Here is a 23,460-nt window from a genome sequence, read left to right as displayed (position 1 = left end):
ATACTCTATATTTTAAATTAGTCTTTTTTAAATATTAATAGAGACTAATTTAAAATATAAAGTAGTAAGTAATTAAAACTTTGGTAGCTAATGGTTAGATAATAATTTACTTTAAATACTAATAAAATTTTAATTTATAAAATGGTCTCTAATTTAGTCAAATTATAAAATGATCTCTAATTATTTTAGTCTTTAAAATTAGTTTTTATCTATGCCTAACATGAAATTTTTTATTTAAAATAATAGTTTCTATCTAGTTTTTTTCTTGTAGTAAGAGGTTTATGCATGCTTTTGAAAATAAAAATTCGAAACAATAAAAATATGGATTGTTATAAAAAAGAAAGAAGAAGAATCAAATTAATACTTTAACGTCTAAAAGCAGTCAAAGTAGAAAGATTTAACAAAAATTTCTATCCAAATATTTTAATTTACAATTGGATAAAAGAGATGTTCAATTATATAATTGAGACAATTTCGATATAATTTGATTTTGACAAGAACCATCTTAGTTGTCTACAATTATACTAAGTCGAGATAAAACTAACTAAGTAATCACATTGTCACATGATTAATATTAATGTTAATCTTACTTATAAAGTCTTGAAACTGCAATTTGCACTTTTTTATAAGAAACATGTCATGAAAAGTATAAATAAATGAATATCATAAGAGATTATACTTTTTCTTCATTCTTAAATGTAAAATATCTCTTAAAATATTACACTGGCTTAAACATTATATTTATAAATATTCGTCCTCATTTATACTGAGATCAAGCGCGAATAGAGAGGAAATCAAATATAGTTAAAACCAATATTAATATTAAGAATCTTAATTTCATGAAATCAATTAAGAGGTGTAAGTGGTTCTATGAGGTTATATTAGACTTTCTAAACCGCAAATGTTATCATTTATTATGAAGTTAATCTCTTAAATTATGTTAACGCTATTACTTCAAACTTACAATTTTTTGAATTTAGATTAAACTAGTGACAAATTAAATGTTTGCGATTTGTTTGAAATCTATCCCCTTTCAACTTTGAAGCACTAAAGTGAGACTTTTAAAGAAATAAAATAAGTATGTGTGCGCATCCAGCTTACAAATTTTGTTTTTTCACACAACTTCCTTATGGTATATATGTGAGTGGTTGTGACTAGATTGACAGATTTGGGTCTTAAAAAAGAACAGTCACTCCAGTCCAAGGAGTGGGTTGGTTGGTGAAGGAAATAGAAACACCATGCACAACAACCATCCTCACATAATTGGAATCAAATAAAATAAAATAAAAACATCTAATGTAGAAAACAAAAAACAAAAATTAACACAAAATGTAAGCATTCCAAGTATTATGAGTATTACTAAGTTAACATATAATACTTAATATAATATAATAAAAAATAAAAATAATAAAAATAATTTAATAACTAAAAAATAAAAACATCAATTTACAATTATGATTTGACTAATATAATTTTAAAATTGATTAATTTTAATAAAAAATTATCTTTTTCATTTATAGTTTGTTTAAAGTTTGATCCACGATTATTAATATATTAACATAGATAAAAAGTATAGATAATCTTATTTTTTTTAGTTAATTTTCATTTTAATGATGTTTTAATTGTCCCTCCTCTATGTATATCTATTAAACATCTCGTAATTTCTTAGTAATTTCTTAGAATTTATCTTGTTGGAGTTACTATCTGTAGGGATATCGTGTGCGGAAGCGTGATAATTTCAACCAAAGATTATGAGAAATTAAAGTAACAAGTAAAGTGAGAATGATACCAGAATTCCCTTTGAATAGAGGTAAAAAACCACCGGCGAGAGAGCCAAAACTTCCATTATAATGGCACTGGGAGTACAATGAATTCCTCTCAGGCTAATGATAAATAGCCCCAAAACAAATTCTCTTTGTATGGGTTAAACACTTACACCCAAGAGCAGAAATAGAGAGTATAGGAAAAAGAGAGAGGAAGTAGTGTATGTTGTTGTTTGTTGTATGTTACATTGCTTGAAGGAAGTCACTATATATAGTGGTTCTAGGAGACAACCATAATAAAAACAATTAATGGTAAGTAACCTCCCTTTGATTACAATTGATTGTGGCAATTAACCTCCCATTGATTGCAATTGATTGTGGCAATTAACCTCCCAATTATGACAAGAAAACGGAAAGGTGAGTCATAACTCACACTATCATTATATTAATATTATTTTTTATGTTTATTGTTATTTTTAGTCTTACGGTTAAATAAGTTACTTTTTAAAGTTGTTCTCGTGTGAGGGTTAGGGCCTAGAGAACTATTGAGAGGATTTTTTTATCTCCTTCTATCGGTTGGTCGTATTGTTCTTAAGTTCCCTTCCTTGCAAACTCCTCGCTCTTCCTTCCTAGCCTCGGCTCTTATTAGTCTTCTCGTAATCCAGACTCGAAGGGTACCTGCAGAAGGCATTCCGACGCTCAAGTCAACAAAGACGTTCGGTACTCGATTCTCAGAGCAAAGACGTTCAATACTCGGTTCTCAGAGCACTGTATATGATGACCTACCTGATTCTTGGCAGGGTATGTTGGTTAAGGCTTTATCCAGACTGAACCAAGGTTTTGCAGTATCAGCAGGGTATGCCAGTTAGGATTCCATCCGGACTGATCTGAGGTTTTACGGTGTTGGTAGGGTATGTTGGTTAAGGCTTCATCCAAACTGAACCGAGCTTTGTGCGGTGTCAGCAGGATATGCCGGTTAAGGCTTCATCCAGACCGAATCGAGCTTGTGAGGTACGACAGGGTATGTCGGTTAAGGCTTCATCCAGACCGAACCCAACACCGAAAGATGCGTGAACTTTAAATTGCAAATAGTTGGAGAGAAAACGTCTCGTTAAAACCTGTCCAGCCGAAAACCCTCCTTAGGGAAAAAAAAATCGGATGAGGAAAGAGTGCACGAATTTTATTGATTAACTATAGTAAAATTTGATATGCGTGGCATTCTACATTCTCAATACATTTTTTCCTGGCAACCACTCTAAGTGGTACGCCCCCTCCAGCTGCATCTTCTCGGATCCGAAAAGACCCTTCCCAATTGGATGAGAACTTGCCTTCATTTTTTCTTTGCGTCGCTCTTCATTCTCCAGGCGAGATCTCCCTTTTGGAAGCTCCTCAGTCGGACATTCGTGTTGTAACGTCTTGCTGCCCGAAGTTTGCATGTTGCCTCTCGAATCTTTCTCTTGTCGCGAAGCTCGTTGATCAAATCTAGGTTGACCGAGAGACTCTCTTCATTTAGGGTCAGATCAAACATCTGCCTTCGGATGGTAGGCTCGCCTACCTCGACCGAGATCATTGCTTCGGTCTCATACATTAGGTTGTACGGTGTCTCTTGTGTGGACACCTGGGGGTGCAGTAATATGCCCATAGGACTTCTAACAATTCTTCTGTCCATCGGTCTTTTGCTTGGCCAAGTTGCTTCTTCAATTTGTTTAAGATGACTTTGTTGACAGCCTCGGCTTGCTCGTTGATGTAGGGGTGTTCGACCGAGGTTGTTATGGACTTGATACCAAGGTCATTGTAGAAAGATTGAAGCCCTCGATCGATGAACTGTCGGCCATTGTCAATCATTATTGTGTGTGGCATGCCGAACCGACACACAATACTTTGCCATACAAAGTTTTGCATGTTCTTGGCGGAGATGGATGAGAGTGGCTCGACCTCAATCCATTTGGTTAAATAGTCGACTCCGACTAGGAGGAATTTTTTTTGTCCCTTTCCTGGGGCAAAGGGATCGATGATGTCCATCCGTCAGATGGTGAACGGCCATGGGGATGTCATGTTGTGTAGCGCTTCTGGCTTCAAGTGGTGTAGGGGACCGAACTCCTAACACTTGGCGCATTTCTTTACATATTCCGTGCAGTCTTCTTGGAGGGTCACGCAGTAATAACCAGCCTTGAGGACTTTGGCAACCATCGTCCGGGCGCTCGAGTGACTGCCACATACCCCCTCGTGGATCTCCTTGAGGACATACTCGACTTGGACCTTGGTGATTCATTTCAGCAGCGTTGTCGATTAGCCCCTTGAGAGGATTCTTCTATCTCCTTCTATCAGTTGGTCGTACTGTCCTTAAGCTCCCTTCCTTACAAATTCCTCGCTCTTCCTTCCTAGCATCGGTTCTAGGTTTTCTCGTAATCCAAACTCAAAGGATACCTGCAGAAGGCACTCTGACGCTCAAATCAGCAAAGTCGTTCGATACTCGGTTCTCAAAGCACTGTATATGATGACGTACCTGATTCTTGGAATATTTGTTATTTATATTATCTTTGGTGGGCTTTCCTTATTGGATCAGGTTGAGGAGTTGGACCGCGTTTAGGGTTGCATTACCTTAATCTTAGTCACGAATTAGCTTCGCTGAACTTGATTGAGCGTAATTGGACTTAAGTTTTCGGTCGACCCTATGGACGTAGGCCTTTACCTCGGTCGACCTGGTGATGGGGACTGAGACATGACATCAGTCGTAGGACCCTCACCTGTAAAAAAACTATTAGATTAGAAGACAATTGATGATTGTGAAAACGTGAGTAACATTTTAGATTTATTTTTTGATTGACCTCTCTTCTTAATTCTATTAATTTATATAATATTTTTAAATAGCTATGCATGTTCCCAAACACTTTCCCTTTCCCTATCTTGTATATAAGTGTGGAAGCCAACATCAAATAGAAGTTGTGAGTCAAAAGAAGTGGTGTGAAGAGTAAGAGTGAGAAGAGTTGCAATAATGATGGAGGAAGTAGTGGAAATAAAGGTGAGTAGTAAACTGAGGGAGACTCAGAGGTCCGAAAGCATCTCAACTCCACCACTTGATGGGGTCCCCAAAACTCCCAAAAGCCCTTTTTCATCTCGTTTCATGAGCACTCCTTTAGCCAGCCCCATGAAGAAGGCCATTGAAAACATGCATGGTTACTTGGGAGAAGTTGGTCGCTTCACCAAGCTTGACCCACAAGATGATTGGCTCCCCATAACTCAGTCCAGAAATGGAAACGCATATTACGCTGCGTTTCATGTTCTTTCTTCAGGGATTGGATTTCAAGCACTTCTTCTTCCCTTAGCCTTCACCACTCTTGGCTGGTCAGTTTTTATGCCACTCATAATATAAACACCAACTGTCATACAAACACATTCCTGTTTTTTTCTACTTTTTATGTTATCATTCTGCATAATATTATATCCATGTTGTGTTTAGTACTTGATGTGATGGAGTGTAACACTTTTTATTAAGGTGAATAGTGGTGTTGATGCAGGACTTGGGGAATCACATGTCTTTGTGTGGCTTTTACATGGCAACTCTACACGCTGTGGTTACTGATTCAGCTTCACGAATCAGACTCAGGGGTGCGCCATAGTAGGTACCTCAGACTTGCTATGACAGCATTCGGTAGGTTTAGTTTGTGTTTTCTTTTCTGTCTATTATATGTATTTATTACGTACAAAAGTTTTGTGTGTATCATACAAAACTTTGAAAAAATGTTTAAAATAATTAAAACAAAAACTTAGGAACGAAGGTATTACAAAGTGGGCTTTAAGTCTAACTCAATTCCATAAAATCAGCTCATGTGATAAGGTTTGCACCCACTTATAAACAATGAAATGTCCAAATCTCTAGTCGATGTGGGATCTCCACCCATAATATGTTATCCACACGAGCTGTCACTCTCGACGTGAAGGGGTGTGTTGGTCGACTAGAGATGAGAACAATTTATTGTTTATAAGTAAGTGTAAAACTTCACCTCATTAAGCCGGTTTTATGGGATTGAGTTAGACTTAAAGTTCACTTTGCAATAGAAAGCAAAATCGCACACTTAACTAATTAAATTATTGTTATTATATTTATTAAAATAATTATTATAAAATATTAACAAGGGTTTCATTCATAATAGTTTTTTATTGGAGAAATAAAAAAATATTGATTAATTCATTAACAATTAATAAATAGTTCTCAGAATGCTCGATTAATATGAATGAGCATTTTATATTTATAAAAAATTATACCGTTCCTTAATAATAACATATATCATATAAAATAAGTTTTACTATTTTTTATTTAATTATATTAAAAACTAAAATCAAACACTTAATTTATTGAGTTTAATTTCTATGCTTCGCCTATATAACTTTTTTTGCTATGTATCAACTAATTAAAGTAAAGATATATATAATTTTTAAAATAATTTATCAATAAAATATTAACACCAATCATATGAAGTTCATACGTTGTTTATTCATTGAAGTAAACATTAAAGTTGAATAATGATACAGATCGTGCTTTTTTTCTTTTGGTGTGTTGTGCACATACTTATCCACACTTTAGCATCATAAACATTTAGCAAATCCTAAGATTGATTTATTCCAACTATTTAGAAAAAAGTTACAAAATGGTGTCCAATGAGTATTATTTATCCTAAGGTGGATGGCATGTGTGTATTATTTTATTTGGAGATTTAAAGCAATATAACCCACCTAATTGACATGACATGTGTTAATGAAGAAATGTTAAAGGAAAAAAATCATTCTATGTGCATCTAAAATATTTATTCCTCAAAATTTTATTATTCTTAATAATCCCTTCCTATAAGTAAAACTATATCTTGTAAGTAATATAAGTAGTTTTTGGTAAAAGAAAATTCTTCTCTAATCTAGTATTTGGGTTTGATCTTTACATCAATTTTAAAAATTAATGCATTTTATAGAATTTAATTTTTATTTTTTATATGATAAAATATATTGTTTGTTTATTTAATCCTTTTAATTATTTTTGAAAATTATTTTAATTATTTAAAATTATAAAGTTTTAAATTTCATTATATAGAAGAAATTTTTTAAAAAAAAGTAGACTGTTGTTTTCTCTACACGTCTCTTTAGTCTACCTCAATCAACTTTCATTCTCTTCTTTCTTTTTCTTCTCTCATAATAATGTCCCCTCGTTTTTCTCTTTTCTTGTCTCTCTTTTTTTGTCCTCTGTTTATCTTATGTATATTAATATTGACTAAAAATAATATCAATATTTGTATGAAATTATTAAATTTATAACATTTTTTTGGATGGTTGAAAACTGTCTAATATTAAAATTAACTTGAATTATTAAATGTTTAAAATTAACTGATATTTATTTTCATAAATTTAACATTAAAATTTAAAATTTTCAGTGATATATTTTAAAAAATCATATAAGTAGAAACTAGATTGTTCTATCATTACTATAAATTTTAAGTTTAAGATTTTAAATTGGATTTTTCAAATACCATTTAAATTTTTTTAAAATATAACATAATAATTTAAATTCCAAACGTTTGAAATTTTAGAACTACTCGTCAACACTCGCTATAAAATAAATAAAAGATTGGCCTCATACATAATTGTTTCATTTGCCGCTTATAATTTATTGTATTTTCTAAACTAAAGAACCTTTTCCTCTATGAGTGTGAGAAGAAACATATGTTGGTAAGCTTTAGACGAAACCCTCTTTGTTGCACTTTAAGCTGCCCAAGTTGTCTATTAGTATATTTTATGGTTGACCAGCTCCCTTGAAAGCAACTTAGAAAAGTATTTTGTAGAATATTATAATAATACATGATGATTATGATATTTTTACTAATTTGTTATAATTTCATCTTTTATTATTGAAATGGATAAAATAATTGTCAAAACCGTCTTGTTACAATTTAAAATTTGATCATATTGAACCGGTGTCACGATTGAAATACGTTAAAGTCACACTTTAACACCACTTCTTAATACAACTTATTTATTTTAATAATTAAGATATAAATTACAGTAAATTGATAAAAATTACGATGTTAGTCATAGATAGATTAATTAATGTTGATAATATGTTGACAAAAAAATGTGGGAAATTGACAAGAGAAAGGGCAAACGAAACTGCAGGAGTAAAGATGGGAAAAGTATTGGCATTGTTCCCAATAATGTACTTATCGGGTGGGACGTGTGTGACGCTGATAATGATCGGTGCGAGCACAATGAAGATATTCTTTCAGATGGTACATGGAGCGCCATGCCCCCTCTCAACCATTGAGTGGTATTTGGTGTTTACATGCACAGCCATTTTGCTTGCACAGTTACCAAACCTGAATTCAATTGCAGGGGTTTCCCTCATTGGAGCCATCACTGCCGTAGGTTACTGTGCTCTCATATGTATACTATCTGTGGTCCAAGGTAGAGTTGGTGATGTATCGTATGAGCCACCAAGGGGACAATCAGACACTAGCATGGTTTTTAGGGCGTGGAATGCACTAGGCATCATTGCCTTTGCTTTCCGCGGTCACAATCTTGTGCTAGAAATTCAGGTACTATCTTTGTGCGTGCATCCTTGTACATTTTGTTTTTGTGTGGACACTTAAAAGCGTTTATTATTGCTTACTTGTGTCCCCTAATTCACTTTTGTAGGGGACCATGCCTTCGGACGCTAAGCAACCTTCACGCTTGGCCATGTGGAGAGGTGTTATGTTTGCTTACATAGTGATCGCCTTGTGTTTGTTCCCCCTTGCCATTGGAGGTTATTGGGCCTATGGAAATTTAGTGAGTGATGTTCGTAAAACGCAATAGCTTAAGTTTCTCATTATTATTCATTCACTTGCGATTGACCATTGACGCTATTTGATGCCAGATACCTACTAACGGAGGGATGTTAGGTGCTTTGCACAAATACCACGAACATGATACGTCAAAATTCGTCATCGGTTTGACAAGCTTGTTAGTTGTTATAAACAGCCTCAGTTCCTTCCAAATCTATGCAATGCCAGTGTTTGACAATCTGGAATTTAAATACACTAGCAAGAAGAACAGACCTTGCCCGCGATGGCTACGGATGGTCTTCAGGGGACTCTTTGGGTGCCTAGCATTTTTTATTGCTGTAGCGTTACCATTCTTACCGAGTTTGGCAGGTCTGATTGGAGGTGTTGCTCTACCAATAACCTTAGCTTATCCCTGTTTGATGTGGATACAGATTAAGAAACCACAGAAATGTAGCACAAACTGGTACCTGAACTGGACACTAGGAGTTATTGGGATGATTCTGACTGTACTGGTAGTCATAGGGGCCATTTGGGGCATAGTAGCACAGGGCATGGAGATCCATTTCTTCAATCCGCAGTAGAAATAAGATACTGTTATATTATTGTCAATCAAAACATTGGAAGCTTATTAGCGAGTATTTGCAAGGGGTTTCATGGACAAGCATGCAGATCACACAGTCGAGGAGGACACTCCTATCAATTCAATGATGAACTCGAAAAAATGCTTGACTTGTGGCTCTAGGGTCACAAGGCATCCTCTTCAAATTGGGCGATATCGTCAATTAAATGGGTCAATTTGATGTAAAATATCTGGAAATAAAATGCCTTTGCGGAATGATTCGGAAAAGAAAAAAAAAGTTGATATGCGAATCTACCCATAAGTATTCCATTTAAAATAACAAATTTGCCAGGTATTAAGTCAGATAAGGAAATATTTTCACATCAACTTCCAAAGTGAAGTTAACAAGGGTTACATCCTCCATACAAGGCCAAAACCACAGAAATTGTCTTCAAAAGCTAGCAACACTTCGCATCTACCATTTAATCACCTTGTGCACAATATCACAGAGCCAAACCTATCTCGCACATATGTCGTCATTATACAATAACTCATCTGATGGAATTTGAACTTTCAACGTCAAGGGGTCAAAAACTCAATAGTAACTTGCAGCAGTTGCACCATGTATACAGAAACAAACAGCAAAAAGATATGCCAAATATATAGATTGCGACAAGATCCTAGCATTACTAAGCCACACTGCCTCCAACATTGATCTAGAGATCAACCAATTGGATAAGATTGTGTTGATGTGAAAACATCAATTATATACTTTAGTCAACTTGCTATAGGTGGAATCAGATGATACACAATCCAGTGATGAATGAGATGCGGGACCAATGGAGATGGGTCAAGAACGGCCAAGACCTTAGCCAGTAAGGATGTACGAGAATGGGAATATGCCAAAGGTCAAGACTTGATGTCGTTTTACATTGACAATGGAAGAAGCATCCTTCGTTTCTTTTTCCTTGCGAGTCTTACTTGCTTTGTAATTTTCATGCATAGAAGCAATAGGACTGTGATGCAGACTAAAATAAAAGCAAGTCGGATGTGCTTGAAGTACAGAGAGACTACGGAAAATACCAAGAAGGCTAAAATAATAAGTTCCCATATTACAAAAACCACCACATCCACCCTGCATCACAAAAAAGAGGAAACAAAAGACATCATTATCACCATGTTATGTTATTAAAAAGCATTGACAAACACATAACCCACCTAAAAAGACATTGACCACAGATATCTTCTTTGTAAACTGTAATCATCTATTGACTATTATATCTTTATGAATTAAAGAGCAACTGCTGATGATATAAATGTCTCTTCACAAATATTGTTTATATGTGCTAAATATACGTAATTGTTATTAACATTAACATATATTGATTTATTAGAAATCCTTGCATCCTCATATCCATATCCTATTATTTATTGGGGCTTCCTAGACCTAAACAAATAAGAGGATATTATTTTCCCCTTCCCTTCATTATGAGTGCTTGAATTGAGACATGATAAAAGACCAAGATAGAGACTTAAAGCTAGAATAAGAATTGTGTATTTTGTATTGGACCTTGTATTTGCTTCTATGTTTTTGTAATTAGAAGCTTTATTTGGACATTATTTGCTATCAGACTAATTAGATACTCACTGAATGGACCTAATTAGCAGATGAGCCTAATAGTCTTAGGTCCATAGTACAGGCTTTTACTGATTTTTGTAATTTGTTGTTGACTCATTTGAAATTGAAACTTATAATTGCGAAAGAAATTCTCTCTAAGTTCTTGTGGAGAAAACTCTAGATTTTTATCTTTAAATTGTTAATTCAAAGTGGTAATTTTGTCTCGACTTATCAATCATTCATGATTGTGAAGTCGTCTTCGTCTTCTAATCTTTTTTCACATTTTTATGTTCATCACTCCACTCCCCCCAACATTCAAAAACCCTCTCTTCCCAGTAACTGTTGGATGAAACATTAATTTTTTATAATGATCGAAGTTACCTTTCTATGTTCAACAAAAATATACTGATTGAAAATATATCACAGAAGATTCAAAAGGCTTGGGAAAGCAATGATATAATATGCAAATACAAGTGCAATTAGGAATAAAAATGACTTAATGAAATTGAAAATATTTTAGAGAAGAAGAGATTCAGATTGAATAATCGTTACTTCTGATTAGTTGAATTAAAAAGGGTATACCTGCCATCCTAACCAATTGTTTCAAAACTTAGAATTTAATCACAGAGCCTAGACAAGTATTTCAGTATATATAGTGTCAAAATCAAATTCGATAGCATACCAAACTTCTCCTTCCCCTACACATCAAAACCCCCCAAAGTAAGTGCTATCTACGCCAATTGTTTTCCTTTTGTAACCAATGAATCTGCAAACTACTTGAAGCCACTTTTCCGCACCGCCTAATTTCAATATGATTTTTGCCCCCATAATATATATATCGTCTTTTCAGGATTAGCAAAATAATATGAATCAAAACCTCGAATTTCTGTCTGTATTCGTTAACTATGCTATATTATTGTTAAGAAAACCCATCCTACTTTAGACAACAAGATTATGAAAACACCCAAATCAAGGAATCAAACGCAAATAGTAAGTATGGGCAAAAAACAAAAAGGTGGGTCTGGGAACAAATTGAATACTAATCCTACCAATTTTTTTACTGTAATAATTCTTCCCAATCAAATCATATTAACACCTAACAACAATATCCATCTCAACAACAAAAATATAACGGGAAACAAGCCAAATACTGGGGGAGAAGGGCAAAACGTTCCAGCTAAGAAATGAAAACTGAAAAAATTAGCCTAGCGATATTCATGATCTCGCAATCCCATGCGTATAATAATAACGTGAAAAATAAAATGGGGGTTTGATTAATAACAGGGCAAGGATTCTTAATTTGCAGAAAAAAATTACAGAACTGAAATAAGAATTGGGTAGGGCATACCTGGAAGTGGTAATGTTTGGAGAAGTGGAGGAGAAGAACGAGACAGAGGCCCAGTCATGCTTGGATCGAATCTGATACTCGCGCAGCTGTTCGGCCAGATTCGATCGTGTTATCATGGTAGCCTCTCTCTCTCTTTCTGGTTCTCCCTCTGTCTCTTCCTCTCTCGCTTTCTCTCTGTCTCTCTCTCCTCTTAAACCACAAACTCTGATTCTCTCTCTAAAACGAAAACGTCGACTTGCGACTTTTTCAGAGCCAGAAACGAATTCGATTGTAGTTAGAGTGAACCAATCATGCATTCCATTTGTTTTAGTTTTACGCTTTGGGCTTTTAAATTGCCCGCTAGAAGCCCAATCATTAGGCCTAGTAATTACTTTCTTTTGAGGATGTGTCTCCCTGCACCCATCATTTTCGAAAAAGACTATTTTATCCCAATAAAAATGACTTCCAGGTTATTTTCTCTGGAATATGTTTGGAACATACTTTTCTATATTTTATGAATTTTTCTGGAAATTAAAAAAATTATGTTCCAAAAAGAATATTTTGAAATAGTTTTTTCCCTTCTAAATTTCTTATTACGGAAATACACTTTACTTATGGAATCCTATTCTGAAATCACCCAAATTTATGAAGGATAATTTTGGTATTTCAAAGAATATAGGGGTGCAGGAAGAAAAATATAAACGTGCAGGAAAAAATACCCTTCTTTTTGTCCTCCATGGCACATTTTCTTTTCAGTGTTTTCTATTCTCAGCCCCTGTTTACTAAGTTAATTTCAATCTTAAAAAATTGACAAAATACCCTCGATATGTTTCCTATGTTTGTGAGAATGGTAAGTGCTTGCGTTTATGAGAATATCAATGACTCTTCTTGACGGCAATTACTTCGACGAAAATGTCCTTAAAAAAAATACATATAAAAATACATTCTAGACCCCTTTTCTAGAACACAATAATTTCTTTCGGATTTACTTTTCTAAAATGTATTATTTTTAATTCTAAATTTTTTATCTGAAATAGAATTTTGATTTTTTTTTCAGATTTTTATTTTTAAAACACAATAATTTCTTCCCGATCTACTTTTCTGAAATATATTATTTTTAATTAAGGATTTTCATTTCCGAAATAAAAGATATTTTCGGAATTTAAAAATTTCGTTAGGAAGTCTTTGCCCTTCTAGACTCATCTTTACCATTTGTAAAAAAAATAGTTTTTTTTATATTAAAAGCAAATATTCTCTTATCTATAAAGATTAAAACATTTTTTTTTATTTTTCAAAACTAAAATGTTATTAAATAGTAACCTTGGGAACGAACTTCTTAAAAAAAACTCATAAATCACCACAATATAGATGAATTTATTTACTTTTTTAAATAAAAATAACTAGTTATTAAATTTTTCTGAGATTTTAAAAAATAACAAAAAGCAAGGTTCACTCACAACTTATTCCGCTTCACATTCCTTGCGATTTGTATTGCAGAGAGGTTAGGTTCTGTACCTTGCTTGTTGTGGTGGTTTGATAGCCATGGCTTCTTCCTCAGCCTCTCCGACACCGGGCACCGCCGCGGAGAACTCGAAGAAGGGGTTAGGGTTTCTGTCTCACGCGATGAAACGGAAGGACAGCTTCATTCAATTATTCGCCATGACGGGAATCCTTCTCCTCAGCATGCGATCTTTAGGGCAGAAATACAAAATCCACAACCTCGAAGAAGATGTCCGCGACCTCAGGGACGACCACGCTTCTCTCTCCGACCGCATCAGAAACATCAAGCGCGACCTCCTTCGAGAAGCTTCTCGTGACTCCTCCGGCCTCTTCGCTTCTCGCCTTCGCGGCCTCTTTTCCACAGAATAATGATCCGTGAGTTTTTTCTACTGTTTTCGATCTCTGAACAAACAATTTCAATTGTTCCTGTGCTCTCTTATAATGGAAAGTAGACTTTCAAAAATAATAGTCTTTGAAGGTGTTTGTTGCTTTCCAGGAATACACTGGTATGCTTATCGTATGGTAGTGATTCTTGTTGAGGATTTCAAGTGTTTGCTCTTAGAGATTCATATTAAATACAATGTCATGTGAGAATGAATAATGAATAGAAATTATAATCTTCCGTGTAGAAACTGAGCTTAGAAAGCTTACTGTTGCTAGTTGAATTTGATTATCAGATAACTTTTCCTCTGAAGTGAGCTCAGTTATTAGGAGTTTTGTTCATATGTTAAGTGACTTTGCTGAGTAATTCTTAATTTTCCTTAAATCCTGATGCAAACTATTGCTCCTTCCAGCACACCTCAACTGCAATACTTGATTGTTCAATAATTCAAGAATAAATCATCAATTTTGTCCTCAAACTATTACCTTCTCTAATGCAATAATTTTTTTAAGTAATCTTTGAATTAGTAAAGTTTAGGGGCCAATTTGAATTTTTTTTATTCTTTAGGAGGCTAGTTAATAGGATTTGAATTACTTTTTACACTACTTAATTAGGGAGTAATAGTTCAGAGATAAAATTGATGGATTACTTTACTCATAATTCAATGGCTCCGCAGGTTTGTCCAATGGCAGCACGACGCTCCGTATACTTTAGCAGTTGCATAATTTATTATACATTTGATATTGAATCCACACTCATCCACCATTTACTGTTTGATATCTAACCTTTTATGAAAATCACAATTAGTTAAACCAAAGATTCATGGGGGGGCCAAGTCCTTGTTCCTATATGCTTTAATTTCTTCAATGTTTGCAATCTCTCCATCTCTCTATGTTCTCTGGATTTGGTTAATTCATTACCTTGGTTTATCGTTTTGTAAGTATTCGCTCCTACACAGTGGTTGATTTAACTAACATGCCAAAAATGCAGTTACGATGCTATTTTGCTTGTTTTCCCTTTGCAAAATGGTTTATTTAACTAGCATGGTAATCCTTGTTTACTTAACCACCGTTTTCATTCTTTCATTTACTTTGTAAAAACCTTTAAGATCATTTGTAAGCCTGTTCTTATTGGATGAGAATGGCTTCTGAATTAAATGTAACTCAGTATCACAATTTCTTTTAAATTGATAGGGTTCTTTTCATAGAATGAGTTTATGTGGACAAATTTCTCTACAAAACTCCTTCTAAGTGAGAAAAATAAAAAGGAAATATAGAAATGAAACTCTTCCTTTTATTAATTTTCTTATATTAGGAGGCAGATATGGAGAAATTCATTCAAACAGGCATGGCAATTACTTGTTAGGTTGGGACTCATGATCACGATTCTTGTTATCACAATTTTATGGATAAGGTGTTTCTTCAAAAGATTTCTTATAATGAGTGGAACAACCCTCTTCCTTTTAGTTAGGCTAATTCATTCCCAATTCTAATGATATTATAGCTTATACAGTCCTAATGAATGTTACTAGTTAGCTTATACTTTCTCAATTCTAATGTAGAGTAATGTCTGAAGGCTTAGAATTATAGATTCTCAAATTTAGTTGGTAGGATAAATTATTTGCCATCAGGTATTTTCCAAAAATAAATTAATTAATGCCCTAGAGAAACCGATGTACTTTAACTTTTCTGAATTGGATGTTTTACTTTTTTATATTACTTGTTAACAAGAGTTATAATGTTATATGAAGCTAAACTCTGTCGATATGAAGCCTTCGGCTTGAACCTACAATGTATTCTAGATAAAGTAATTGAAAAATTTTAAATTCTAAAAATGAATTTAATTTCTATAGATTAACTACGTAAAGTATTTTACGTTATCATTCACCTAGATATTGTAATGTATAGTAAGCTTTTTACTTTATAATGTGTTAATAAATATTTTGAAAGTTGAACCACGATAATTTCTTATTGACTAATAGTATAAAAATATTTCTGAATTATTTTTCTTTTTTTATAATTTTTTTATGAAGAAATTCCTTTAAAAAAATCGCTAACTAATTATTTCAGTAAACTTTCATTGTTAGTTAACCAATTATCTGAGGAGACGTCAGCTACAGAGATTGAATATTTTCTTTTCCATTTTAATTGAGGGACTTCTGCTGCCATGTGGGGGTGGTGACAAATATGGTTGTTGTTTGCACGTAGGGATTTATAGATTTAAAAATATAAAAAATGTAAGAAAAGTTATATGAGAAAAAAGTAAGAAGTTAATTTTTAATTTTTTCTTTAGAATAAGTTAATTTTAATTTTTTTCTTTAGTCTAAACTTATAATGTATAATTTTTTTTATGAAATTATAATAAAAAAGCATTTGTGTGACTTTTTTTCTTCATATAGCACTTTTCACTTTTATTTTACCATCTAACATTCTTTTGTTTTTATTTCTTTATTTAACATTTTTTTTTCCAATTTAACACCACTTTTTTCCATTGTTTCATTTTGTATTTTAAAAAAAAATCTTAAAATTTGGTTAGAATAAACAAAATAAGAATTAATAAAATAAAATAATTTTTAAATACTTTTTTAAGTAAAAAATGTTTTGTAAATTTTAATTAAATATGGGAAGAATAAATTTTAAATATTTATAAAATAATAGTGAATTTAAATATTTATAAAATTATAGTGAATTTAAATATTTATAAAATTGAAATAGAAGAAAATTTGAAATTTGAAATTTAAAAATTAAAAATTAAATATATAAAAATTTATGAAAAAATATCAATACAAACATAATGAAATAAAATATTTTATAGATATTTTGATGTAAGTAAATATTATGGATAAAATAAATATAAAATTATAACATTATTTTGTTTTTTTGTATTTTTATAGTAAATTTGAATTGTGAAGAATAAATTATAATAAAAATATATTTTTATAATAAAATTAGGGTGAAAAAGTTATAATAAATTATAATGTTGGTACCAAATTAAATGTTGGTATTTTTTTTTTTGTTAAAAAGATATCAAAATAAGTAATAGTAAAAATTAAATAAAATTATTTGGATATTTTATAAAAAAAATATTAACTGAATGCTTTAAAAAATTATAAATAAAAATTAAGTTATTTATCGATGATTGATGATATGTATGTAATAATAAAAAGAATTAAGTGAATAAATTTATTATTAGGTTTAATTAAAAAAATGTATAAATTATAATTTTAAAATAAAAATTAAGAAAAAATTATATTTAAATTGAGAGATTGTGTAAATAATGAGTTATATATAAATATATGTCATAAATTATAATAAAAATATTATATAATCATATTTAATTATAAATAAATATAATAAATTATAAAGAAAAATGAAATATGTGATGAACATTAATTAAAATATAATTTATATATTAGTTAAAGGTGAAAAAAACAATACATTAGTTTTAAATAACATAAATGTAATTTGTTTTTAAATGTTTTCGTGTTTATTAGTTGTGAATTGTTGTTAATTATAAAAATATGTAGTATATGTTAAACATAAAAGGAAAATAAATGATAGATGGTCATTCATTTAATATGCGAAATGAAACATAATTAATAATGATACATTAGTTTTAAATAACATAAATGTAATTTGTTTTTAAATGTTTTCATGTTTATTAGTTGTGAATTGTTGTTAATTATAAAAATATGTAGTATATGTTAAACATAAAAGGAAAATAAATGATAGATGGTCATTCATTTAATATGCGAAATGAAACATAATTAATAACGAAAAGTGGAAACTCTAGTAATATTGGGACATGTTCTTTTTGTGTGTCCTGGTGTTTAACAATATGAATCATTTTTGGTTCGACCATGTTGTTCTCATATATTGTCCATATTCGACTTGACTTAGACTTCCCTTTTGAGGTTCTTTTCATGTCGTGACTTGGACATAGTATTTGACCAATGTATGCATGTCAATACTCTTCATTTTTTAGTTCATTGTGTTAGAATTAATGGCTTTAAACAATAGGGGGTGAATTTTTTAATGAAATATTTTCGAAAATACTAGCCAAGAATGAAGATTAATGAAGAAGCACGAAAGAAGCAATCAGATCAGCCAATAAACAAAATTGTTTTTAATTGATTCTAGAAGATCAATCGGTTGTTTATGCGAATCAACCGATTGTTTTTATCGGCAGTTTATAAAAACACAATTCAAACAGTTTTAAGGAGTGAGGGATAGAGAAATTCACACAAGAATTTATATTGGTTCACTCATAACCAGAGCTACATCCAGTCCTCGACTAACCACTGAGAATTCACTATGTAATCAATCCTAGATTACAAACACACAAATACCAAAGAGGTGATATTGAACATGTCTAGAACATTCACCCTCTTTGATACACAATTCACTACAAGTTAGAACACCCTCTGACTGTATACACCAACACCTTACAAGTTTTACAAATATGAAAACATATACAAGTAAGAACAGAAAAGATCACACCTGATACAGAAGAATTACAGCAGTTCCTATTCCACTCTTAACTAAAACAAAGTTTTAAGCAATCTTGCAATCTTGAAAAAACTTATTAATTTTTTTGGTAATCTGATCTCTCTTTATTCAGAGATGTAAACACCAGTTATATAGTCTAAAAAATAGTCGTTTAAGACTTTTAATCAAGGGCCCAAACAGTTTAGAATCATGGAAAACATATTTACCAGACTTAACAAAAAATTTTAAGATTTTTAAAAAACAATTGATTGAAAACTCGATTCAACCGATTGAATTGGCCTTGATTGTGAGGTCAACCAATTTCAGCTTTTTCAAATCCTTTTCAAAACTATTAAGTGTAAAATAACCGATTAAAATGATAAATCATCAGGTTGTTTTTCACTACTTTGGAAAACACTTTTCTTTTGAAAGAACTTGATTGATTCAGTTTTGGATTAAGCTAAGAGTGGATTAACAAATTCTAATCTACCTAAAACCCATGCCTACAAGCAGCAACTCAGCCTTCAAGCAATCTTCATGGATTTGGAGACATCAAAGTTTTAAGTTCAATACACCAAATAGTCCTTCGTAAACATGAAAGACCTGTTGCAATGTGTACACAAGTGAGATGTACCTAGCAAAATCGTGGTGGGCATATTTATAGCTGCAACATATTATTATCAGCCACAACAAGAATCTTATCGACATTTGTTATCAATAAACAACTCAAATTTCTTATTTCAATATTATTTGTGTGTCCATTACCAATTAATACTAATTGACTTTAGTTTTTTATAATTATGTACTGTATTTTATACTTAAAATTAACAAGATTACATCATCAATAATAATAAAAATTAAAATTAATTTATGTTTATAAATTCAATTTTTATGTTGTTGTATGATTTAATTTTTTATTTTCTTTATTCTTAAAAAAAATAAACTAAACATTTTTAATTGATTTTGTTTTTAAAAAAAAACTCATTTCTTTCTTCAATAATTATATTTCTAACTATTTTAAACATTAATTTTTATTTTTACAACCAATACATTTATTTTTTATTGCAATCCAAAATTAAAATTATCAATTCTTTTTAATTTATTAATTTCTTTTTAAAAATTATTTTATTTTATTGATTCTTAAATTTATTTTTATTCTATTTTATATTTATTTTTTCTCTTTTCAATTCACTCTAGACAGACAAAAAGATAAAAAAATTTAAAAACACCATCCTCATAAACCAAATTCCAATATATATATATATAAAATATTTTTTAAGTATACATTATTTTATTATGTCACATTTATTTTTATTAACCAACTTCTTTGTTTTTATAATTTATAAAAAATTATTCACAATATTTTTTATTTTTCAATAATTACTTCAAAGATTACACTTTTTATCTTTTATTATCATAAAATATATGGATACACGGCCTTTCACTAGTATATAATGTAGTATATAATGTGTTGTAAGATCGATTAATTGACAAAGCTATTAAATAATATTTAATTTTTAAATCCTTAAAAAAATAAATGAATTAGTTTGATTATAAATTAAAGTTTATTTATTTATTTAAAAATAATAATATTTAATCATCCATTTAATTTTAATATTCACTAACTATGTTTTTTAATCATTAAACTTGCATAATTCTTAGTATATCTGCTATTTATAATTTCTTTTGGTCAATGTGAGTTTAGACAATAAAGACTAAAGGGTGTATGCATAGAAACTAAATAAATTAAAGTAGTGTGTATAAATGAAAATAAAAGATGATTTTCTTAAACTATAACAATTAAAATGTGTAATTAAACCTAATAAAAAGACCATGCAATAAGAAATCTTAAATAAATAACTGTTACTCCGATATTTTATCTAAAGTATAAAAAAAAAATGATTTCTAAAGTGAAATTTTTTTAAAAAAAATATTATGTAAGAAACAGTTAAAATAATAGTGTCATTTTTGTGTTGTGATAAGCTGCATCAGTAATTGATATGCCCAAGCCCTCCTACCAACTTAGCTCCTCCCCTAGTCACCACAACCCTTGCCCCCCATTCATTAATTGCCCAAGAAAGCTACAATTTATAATCATAGTATCAACACCAACCATATTTAAACAGTTTATATATATATATATATATAATATAAAGTTAGCAACTTGCATTGTAAGTGTATTTTAAAAAAATAGTTGACTCTTCTATCAATCTTGAAAGATTTAAATATAAAGATTCAAAGTCTTTTTATTATTGAATATCATTAAAAATTTACTAATTAATTAATTATGTTCTAATAATCTTATTGGCTATGGTATATACTGAAAAAGATCATAAGCTTACAACTAGTTTGTGGAGAGTGGTTTTATTGTTCTTTTAACCACTTCATCAACCTTCCTTTTTACTGTCACAAATAAAAATATTTACAACTAATAAAAATATTTACCACTATTAAAAATATTTGCAACTTTTACTGTCACAAATAAAAATATTTACAACTAATAAAAATATTTACAACTATTAAAAATATTTGCAACTAGTTATATCTTTTGAAGTTTGAGTGTTTCTTTATTTGTTTTTAATATTGTAAGTATTGTTGAAGATTCTATATATGAGTTGGAGTGGTATTGACGTGGAAAAAATGTGTTAAAAAACTTACATCAATCAATTAGAGATTAGAGATAAGAAAATTTTACAATATATATATTTATAAATTAATTTTATAAAACTGAATTAAGATATTCACTTCTTAATAAATATTTTATATTTTTTTAATATTAAAAAAAGTTAGAATTATCATGAATGTTTAAGAGATAAAATCAGGTGAAACATTACTCACTAAAATTCAATTTAGTTTGACATTCTTATATATCACGGTTTATACCATTATTGTCCACTGTTTTAAATGTTATATATAGTTGTTGATGTAATTATCTTAATCATGAAGATTTACCACAGGTTAAGATATTTTTTTTAACTTTGAGCAAACTGTGCGACTTGCATGTCGTAAAAATAGTTTCCAATTCCAACTTTTGATGTATTCCTAAGAATGAAATTGTGCCATGCAACATCCTTATGCCTTACAAAACAATTTTCATGATGGTTAAAAGGTGAATGTTATTTTAATATAATTATTTAACTTTGCTTCCTACTTGAAAAAATGTTTTTCTTTATTATTAGTACTAATTTATTAAATAATATTTACCAGATTATGTGAATTTGATCGTATTTACTAGTATGCACATAGTGTTTTATAAAAAAAATATTTAACTCTCATATTTATTTTTTGTCAAATAATTATAGCTTTTTTGTTTCTTGTACGCAGTGAAAACATTTATTATCCCGTGATCCTTTAAATCAGGGAAGAGTGAATTGAGTTTGTTAAAAACTTTTAACAAAACAAATTTTCCAAATCTCTAAGGATATGAATAATAGGACAATAAGAAGAGAAAACTTCAATTGATAATGAATATTGAAAACCAAAAATTCAAACAAACACAATAAAGCAGATTAAGAGGTTCATAGGAATTTTATAGATCATGAATTACATATAGTCTACAAATTGTGTTTGAGATTATTTTTTTAATGAGCAATCAAACATGGTACCAAACATTTTACATTCAAGGAAACTCACCCTAAAACGACCTTCATTGAATCATTGTAATCAATCTAGGCCTAGAAAACACGATTTTTTATAATAGAATTTTTGTATAAACTATTAAGATTTCTTATAATATAATATTCTAAAATTAGTTTGCAAACTTCCAATTAATGAATTGTTTTGAATAAAAGGTACATAGATTCCACTACAAGAAAATTTACTAATTCTTTAACTAGTTATAAATTTGAATTCGTAGATATGTTAAAACTTATATACGAATTTTACGTATAAATTATTATTCATAGTACCTGATAGGAGAGATGGGGTCCAGGCACGGTCGGTTGATGTAGTACAATTGCTGACGTGTCGATCTTCTTCTTTTTCAGTCCATCGTCCCTTCTTGGCGTTTCCTTCGGTCGGGCGGGGGAGGGTACCTACGAAGGCACTCCGACGCTCAAGTGAGAGAGATTCTAAATGTGATTCAGTAAGTGGATTCCAAAACGTACATTTCTTTTGCTTAAGCACAGTATTTATAGGATTGCCTAGTGGGCTTTCTGTCCCTTGGGCTCAGGGTGGTCATGGGTAAGTCTTGTCAGTTACGCACCGGGATACCCGGAGAACATATCTTCTTTAATCACATTCTCCTTATTTTTCGGAGGTGTATCTTAACCACCTTAGCTTGCCACGTGAGTGCCCTTCCATTTATTATGCTCGGTCAGCCGTGACGTGTGTTCGTCTGGTCCCGACACGTGTGTTCGTTCGGTACCTACCGGTACACTTGCCTCCCAGGCTCGAGGTGAATAAAAACCGAAGAGTCGTAATGATTATTGTGGTTTTCGAGGTGTCAGCATTAATTATAACGGAACGATGAGATGTTTCCTTTTGGTCGGAGGGGGTAGAGATTGATCTGACGGTGGAGATCAAGTGACAGTTCGACTTCCGACTAACTGAGGCCGTAGGATGAACGCGCATCTAACGGATGAGGGAGAGAGGAGAATACTATAAATAGTGTTCTCATTTGGATGAATTTTACGTTTTCGTGAATTCGGCATCCGAGTCGCTCCGATTGTCGAGTCCATATTGCGAGCTTGTGTTGCTGACCGATCTATAATCGCTGACCGACTGTTTATTTTCGTCCGAAAGGTTAGTTATGTCGTCTCAACTTTCTTCAAATAGAATAGTTAATATAGAGTCATGCGAGAGTGGGGAGTCATCGTCTGGGAGTAGCGAAAGTACTAGTGGGTCTATGGGTTCGACTTAAGACTGGGTGGATATTACGGTCAGGAATATCGCTACTACCCTTAGGAAACCTGATGACCTAGATAAAGTGATAGCAAAGGCACCCCTCGTATGTTCGGGTTTACCGCCGGACATCATAGTTGCCGAGATGTGTGGGTACACCGACCGTGTGTGTCATG

The 23,460-nt window shown here is 31.3% G+C and overlaps 3 protein-coding genes across 5 annotated transcripts; 2 read left to right on the top strand and 1 right to left on the bottom strand.

The window, feature by feature from the left end:
• Window positions 1-4,702: 4,702 nt before the first annotated feature.
• LOC137823186 (lysine histidine transporter-like 8) lies at window positions 4,703-9,184 on the top strand. Its single transcript, XM_068628348.1, has 5 exons — window positions 4,703-5,108; window positions 5,282-5,415; window positions 7,923-8,341; window positions 8,442-8,573; window positions 8,662-9,184. Exons 1-5 carry the CDS (start codon window positions 4,759-4,761, stop codon window positions 9,148-9,150), a joined length of 1,524 nt encoding a protein of 507 aa, XP_068484449.1. The 5' UTR covers window positions 4,703-4,758; the 3' UTR covers window positions 9,151-9,184.
• Window positions 9,185-9,427: 243 nt separating this feature from the next.
• LOC137823187 (uncharacterized) lies at window positions 9,428-12,388 on the bottom strand. The gene is made up of 2 exons (XM_068628349.1): window positions 12,095-12,388; window positions 9,428-10,263 (listed from the first exon to the last, which is right to left on the bottom strand). Exons 1-2 carry the CDS (start codon window positions 12,208-12,210, stop codon window positions 10,056-10,058), a joined length of 324 nt encoding a protein of 107 aa, XP_068484450.1. The 5' UTR covers window positions 12,211-12,388; the 3' UTR covers window positions 9,428-10,055.
• Window positions 12,389-13,524: 1,136 nt separating this feature from the next.
• Window positions 13,525-15,704, top strand: LOC137823188 (uncharacterized). 3 transcript variants are annotated; one of them, XM_068628352.1, is made up of 2 exons: window positions 13,525-13,948; window positions 15,270-15,704. In XM_068628352.1, exon 1 carries the CDS (start codon window positions 13,616-13,618, stop codon window positions 13,940-13,942), a length of 327 nt encoding a protein of 108 aa, XP_068484453.1. In that variant the 5' UTR covers window positions 13,525-13,615; the 3' UTR covers window positions 13,943-13,948; window positions 15,270-15,704. The 3 variants fall into 3 exon arrangements, with proteins under 3 accessions (XP_068484453.1, XP_068484451.1, XP_068484452.1); XM_068628350.1 differs by lacking the exon at window positions 15,270-15,704 and adding an exon at window positions 14,632-14,895; XM_068628351.1 differs by lacking the exon at window positions 15,270-15,704 and adding an exon at window positions 14,070-14,205.
• The last annotated feature ends 7,756 nt before the right edge of the window (window positions 15,705-23,460 follow it).

This window comes from Phaseolus vulgaris, chromosome 9, assembly GCF_000499845.2.
Source record: "Phaseolus vulgaris cultivar G19833 chromosome 9, P. vulgaris v2.0, whole genome shotgun sequence".
NCBI classification, from domain to species: Eukaryota; Viridiplantae; Streptophyta; class Magnoliopsida; order Fabales; family Fabaceae; genus Phaseolus; species Phaseolus vulgaris.
Note: the sequence above shows the minus strand (reverse complement) of the source record. Positions and strands in the feature narration are given on the sequence as shown.